Below are 6,090 nucleotides of genomic sequence, written 5' to 3'. Positions count from 1 at the left end.
GTTCCTATCAAAGACCCAACAACATGGTACAAAGGCAATTCAGGACATTCTATTAATCTTAATGGAGGCTGTTCCAATAAATCAACAATCATCCCCATTTTAATTAGCACCTCTTAGATAAGTTCAAACAATGGCTGAGCTCTGGCTGGGCCCTGGGAGGGTGACCATGAACACCATTCAAATGAAGATACCTCTTGAGAAATAAAAGGGAGTGCCAAAAATAAATTATATTAATAATTTTTCGACAACAAATGTTTTATTAAGAAACTATAAAAATGCCACTTAAAATACTACTTTTAGTAAAATTCTAATATTTTGTTTTAAAAATGAGAAATCCAGGACACATGCTAAAAGGGCTAAGACATCAAGTTAATGAGGACCATGGTCACCCTGGACCTCAGGCACATGGTGGAAGGCAGAGGTGGTGCCTATCCTTGCTGCTCAGCTCAAGTGATACTTATTTCAACCAGAAATCTTTGGTTAAATGAGACCTAGTTCATTCCTACCCCTAGACGCTATGTCTGCCTATGGACAATGGCACCTTCTTTTTTTTAGAACCAGAACAGACCCTCCAGTACTAGCTCTGGAGCCAGACTGCCTGGACCGGATCCGGCTCCACAACTTACTGTGTGACCTTGGGGGAGTCACCTGACATCTGAACGTGAGGGGTAGTAACCATACCTAGCTCCCAAGGTTGTTGTGAGGATTAAATGACCTAATACAACCTCGAGTGTCCATCTGAAACAGCGCTGGGCACCCACGGCTCTCGGGGGCAGCTTCCCGGCTATTAGTTAGTATCTACTGGGGCCCAGGCACGGAGCAGAAGTGGAGGTGACACCTGAGCTGGATAGAGCTCAGAGGACCTGTGCTGCGGTAGGACCCAGCACAGGATTTAAACTTTAATTCGTGGCCAAAAACTGCAAATGGAGGTTTCCTATAAACATCCAGATATCTGACTTCTCTAGACAAATGAGGACGCTGCCAGGCAGGAAAGTAACAAACGGCCCACAGCAGCCTTTTGCTGGTCCGCCGGAGCACCCCTTACCTGCTTCAAGGGACCAACTGCTACCTCCTTCCTACTGGATCAGCTTCATTCTTTTGCTCTTTGGCCGGCCCTTGGACACATCTGAGCTCATAACCCTGCGCTACATTGACAAAGAGAACAGACATGGTCCCTGCCCTGTCCCGAATAGAGTGAGGTGGCTTTCTCTCCAGAGAAACCTGTAAAAGCGCACGGGGCTGCGGGAAGAGTTATCTACTGCTCCCATCGGGCCACAGGAGCACCTGGGCCTCCAGAGGAATGCAGAAGCCCACTTCCTGTCTCATGAAATCTGCATGTCACGAGACCTCGGGTGTGCATATTCAAGTCCGGAGGGCGGCTGTCCCAGGCTGTCCTAGACCTCGGAGCCCTCGCGGGGGTAGATGAGGCTGTTGACCATGCTGAAGTTGTAGAAGGAGCTGCTGAACGGGCTGCTCTGACCCCCGCCGCTGCTGGCAGGGAAGGGGCTGTAGTAGGAGGACCTCTGGCTGCTGCTGCCGTTGCTGGCACCGTTGCTCAGTGGCAAGCTGTCTGGTGGGGCTTCCGGGACAGAGCTGGCGGGGAATGTGCTGCTGGAGGCCAAGGGGCCCCCCTGGATCCCTAGGTGGCGGCCGGTGGGGACCGCCCGCGGGGTGCTCCCGCTGCTGCTGACGCTCAGGGTGCTCAGGCTGCTGAAGAAGGTGTTGAGGCAAGGGGCGGAGGAGAGCAGGGACCCTCCAGGGGAGGAGGCAGTACTCTTGGTGCCCTCGGGGGACTCTGGGGACTGGGGCGGCCTTAGCAATGCAGGGGGGCTGTCTCCTTCGGGCTTCCCACCCAAGCCGGACCCCAGTCCCGAGGAGAGCCCTTCTTCCGATTTTGCGGTCCCTGCGGCCATCGTGGAGGTGCTGCTGGCTTCGGAGCGGCGCTTGCGCTTCCGACGGAAGTTCCCATTGTCAAACATTTTCTCACAGTTCGGATCCAGGGTCCAGTAATTCCCTTTCCCTGTGGAGAGGAGAAAGGCACGCAAGTCAGAGAAGCGCCCAGCTCAGGCCCATGCAGTCAGCTTCAGTTCTGCAAGGAGCAGCACAGACTCTCATAAATTTGGACCAAGATGAAGATTATCCTTTCGGGGAGACCTTGCTCCTCACCTTCTACAAGAAATCCAGAACAAAGGTGCTCTGGCCATTTCCACCTCCCCGGCAGTGTCTGCTACCTAAATCTTAAGACCTAATTCTAGGCCCAAGACACTTTTAATTACCCAACGCCTTCCCCTCTGGATCCATACGCTGTACCCTTGCAAAATCTTGGCGCTGCTTAAATTTGAACCTACATTTCTTTATTTATAGAAGTAGGCATAAGGATAATGCCCATTTCATAAACTAATGCGAGGGTTAAGTGCTGTCTCCACAGAGAAGCTGGTACACAGTTAGCAGTGAAAATCACTATCTGTTATCATTGTTATTGGCTGAAAGGTACACTATTTGTCCCTAAGACAAACAAAACACACACACACTCCCACTGGAAAAAGCAACCTCAAATGCCCAATCATTTGTCTTGCCAAACAAAAATTACAAAAGTTACCACTGAGCTATCACTCTTTTTAACAACTTGGGTAACATTGTTCATGGTACAGGAAGCTCCTGCAGTCTACATGCCTCACTCCCCCACCTTGAGCAACAGAGGCCCTGTATCCCTCACCCTGCAGACCTCAGATCAGAGGCTCAGGTAATGCATGCAGAGCCAGTCTTCTGCTTAAAAAACTTCCCCCACTACCTAGTACAACTGAGGTAAAAAAAGACCTGTCACTTGGAGGATTTTCTCTCAGTAACTTTTATCATTTCCAGTAAATAGAATCTTTGACATGTGAAAGCACTGCTCAGCACTTATCCCATCAAGTGCTTTTACATGGACAACTTCTGCTGCCCCTCACAGCTCTGTGGAGGCACTATCAGTGCCTCCATTTTTCAGATGGTGAAACTGAGGGGCAGACGGGTTAGTAACCTGCAGTATTCCCAGTTGGCAATGGGGATTTAAGGGATTTAAGCAGGCTGACTCTAGACTCAGCATTCTTACCTAACCACAGTGTTAGGTTGCCTGCACAAACCAGCACACCCCTCCAAGCCCATTAACTTCATTAACACATTTTTTGCAAATAGTTGCAAAAAGAAAAAATTCTTATTCATACAACTACCATCTAGATAGTAATACCTGCACCTATAAGGATATCTGATATTGGGCCCCTAAGTCCCAAAGGCTTTGTTTGACAAGACACTAGCTAAAGACACCAACTTTTTAGAAAGTCTAAAAGAATATACATGACAATGTGATAATCTCGGGTGATTCAGAGGCCAGACTGGGAAGCTGCACCTTCCAGAACTGTACGTCCTGTCCAATACAGTAACCACTTGCCACACATGGCTGTCGGGCACTTGAAAAGTGGGTAGTCCAAAATGCCAAGTGTAATTAAACACACACAGGTTTCTGAATACTTAATACAAAAAAAAAAAAAGGCATCTCAGTAAAAATTTTTATATTTGGTTTATGTTGAAACAGTAGTTTGGGTGATTTAAAAATAGTAAAAATAATTTCATCAGTTTCTTTTTACCTTTTTAAATGTGGCTACCAGAAAATTTGCCATCACACGTGATTTATAATGTATTTCCACTGGAAAGCTCCCCTCTAGAATACATTGGGGGCGGGGGGGGGGGGAGGGGGGAGGGAACACTCCAGAGCATTTTACACAAAATCCTGGATCTCTGTAGCATGCAACTGAAACCATTTCATTTCTCTTTTGCCCATCACACCTCTGTCCCCTACCTGGTTGCCAGAGCCTTCTGAAAACCTCAAGTATAATCGTGTTTCCCTTCTTTTTGGGTCCACCCCACTCCTTCTCAGGTAGAAGAAAACCACTCACAGCACTCCACTGTAACCCAGCCCTCCCCAGCAGAGGGCTTTGATCAGAACGCAGCAAATTTGGGGTTTTCATTTTTACATTTGGAAACGGTAAGGCACCAAAACCACAATTTGCAGGACCCCAGCTAAAGCTCTCTGATTCCTCTTGGCCCTCTGTCCCAATGCCTGTGTCACTACCCTCATAACATTTCTCACAAGGTAGGCGCTTGTTTCATGAAGGACACCGCTGATCAAGTCTTAGGAACCTGGGGCAGGATGAAGGGCATCCAGGGACAGCCTGAAAGGCCTGCTGTTGCTCGGTCTCTCACCACCTCTTCCGTGCAATGGGATGTGATTCTCAGCTCACCTGAATCCCTTTACAGTTGTCCCTTATCTAAGATCGCACGCGGGTTCTTATTGCTAACCTACCTCCCTGTGCCTTGGACCGTCCCTTCAATAGGCATGATGAACATCACCCAGGGGTGGCTTCCCGTCTGAAGATACGGTCTTTTTCCTTCTTCTCTAACTGGCCAGCCTCCGCGCTCGCGCGCGTGTGTGTATGTGAGAGCGTGTATGTGTGTGGGGGGGCTGTAGGTGTAAGGGGCGAGCTCCACCCCCACCGGCTCCCCGCTCTGAGGACCCTCTGATGGTTCCCTTTGTCCTCCGGCTTGCCCTCACCCCGGCCAGACGAGGTCGGAGGTTCGGGTGGTGGTTCCCCACCCCGGCTCCCATCCCCAGTTAGAGAGGACTCTGCGTGGAGCTTCAAGTCAAGCCCCACGCCAACGCGACCCTTGCCCGCGCGCCGCTGCCCCCCACTCCTGGGCCGGGCAGCACCTGTCCGGCGCCCTCACCTGGGTCGTCCTCGTCGCGGGGCACCTTCTTGAAGCAGTCGTTGAGCGACAGGTTGTGGCGGATGGAGTTCTGCCAGCCGGCCTTGCTGCGCTGGTAGAAGGGGAAGCTGTCGGCCACGAACTGATAGATGTGGCTGAGCGTGAGCTTGCGCTCGGGCGCGCTCTGAATGGCCATGGCGATGAGCGCCGAGTACGAGTAGGGCGGCCGCACCATCTTCATCAGGTCCTCGCGGCTGGCCATGGACAGCCAGCCCAGCTCCCCGGGCGCCGCGGGCCCCGCGGGAGAGGCGGGCGCGGCGGGCGCGGGTTGAGCGAAGGCCCGCTGCGCGCAGCCGAAGGTGCCGGCGGCGGGGGGCGGCTGCAGGAAGGGCCCGGCGGCGCCCCCGGGGGGCGGGGGAGGCGGCGGCGGGGCGCCCAGGTACGCCGCGGCGGCGGCGGCAGCGGCGGCGGCGGGCGGGCCGCCCACACCCGGCCCGTTGAGCCACAGGTAGGGGTTGGCGGCGGCGGCGGGCGGCGCGGCGTAGTCTGCCAGCCCGTAGGGCGCCCTGGCGGCCGGAGGGGCGCCCTGGGCGGCGGCGGCGGCGGCGGCAGGGGGGGGCAGGCCGGGCTGCGAGTAGACACTGAAGTTGTCGCCGCAGTAGAGAGCCATGTCGGTGGCCGTCGGCGGGTGCGGCGCGGCGGCGGCGGCGAGAGGGGAGCGGGGCAGGTCTCGCCGCTCGGGCGAGAGCATCCCTTTGGGGGCCCACCCCACGGCCCCGCCTCGGCCCTCGCAGGGCGACCGGTGCTCGGGGTGGGGGTGGGGGGGTCGGCGGCGGCGCGCGGAACGCCTGCGGTTCGGCTTCTTATAACCGTCTGCAGCGCGGCTCCTCCCGGGCGGGCCCGGGGCTGGGCGGCGGCCCGCGGGCTGGGGCTCTCCACGCCCCCGCCACGCCCCACCTGCCCGCGCAGCCCGGCGGAGCGCGCCCCAGCCCTCGCGCCGCCCGCTCGCCCCCGGAGCCCCCCCGCTCCTCCCCCGGAGTCCCCCGCCCCGCCCCCGGAGCCCCTTCTCGGCCGGCGCAGGGAGCCCGGGAGCCGGGGGGAGGCCGGCGCCTCCAGGTTGAAGGCGAAAGGCACCTCATTCCCAGCCGACGCGTTCTTCGCTCAGGAGAAGAAAGGAAAAAACGAATGTTGAAACCCAGAGAAGAGAACCCAAACGGTACAACTGTTTTCCAAAAAGTCCCCCAGAGGAGTTTGGGTGGCCGCACAGACCACCTGCCTGGCCCCCTGCGATTTTCTACCTCAAGCTTCTGCACCTTTTGCCATTGAGTTACTGGATTCCCGGCCAGTCCC

General features: G+C 55.3%; 1 protein-coding gene across 1 annotated transcript; it reads right to left on the bottom strand.

Moving 5' to 3' along the window:
• Positions 1-277: 277 nt before the first annotated feature.
• On the bottom strand, positions 278-5,535 carry FOXI3 (forkhead box I3). The gene is made up of 2 exons (XM_047745721.1): positions 4,762-5,535; positions 278-2,020 (listed from the first exon to the last, which is right to left on the bottom strand). The coding sequence occupies exons 1-2, from the start codon at positions 5,489-5,491 to the stop codon at positions 1,395-1,397; spliced, it is 1,356 nt and encodes a 451-aa protein (XP_047601677.1). The 5' UTR covers positions 5,492-5,535; the 3' UTR covers positions 278-1,394.
• Positions 5,536-6,090: the final 555 nt, after the last annotated feature.

The sequence above is a fragment of the Lutra lutra genome, chromosome 9 (genome assembly GCF_902655055.1).
Source record: "Lutra lutra chromosome 9, mLutLut1.2, whole genome shotgun sequence".
NCBI classification, from domain to species: Eukaryota; Metazoa; Chordata; class Mammalia; order Carnivora; family Mustelidae; genus Lutra; species Lutra lutra.
The sequence above is the reverse complement of the archived record's forward strand: the minus strand, read 5'-3'. Positions and strand labels throughout refer to the sequence as shown.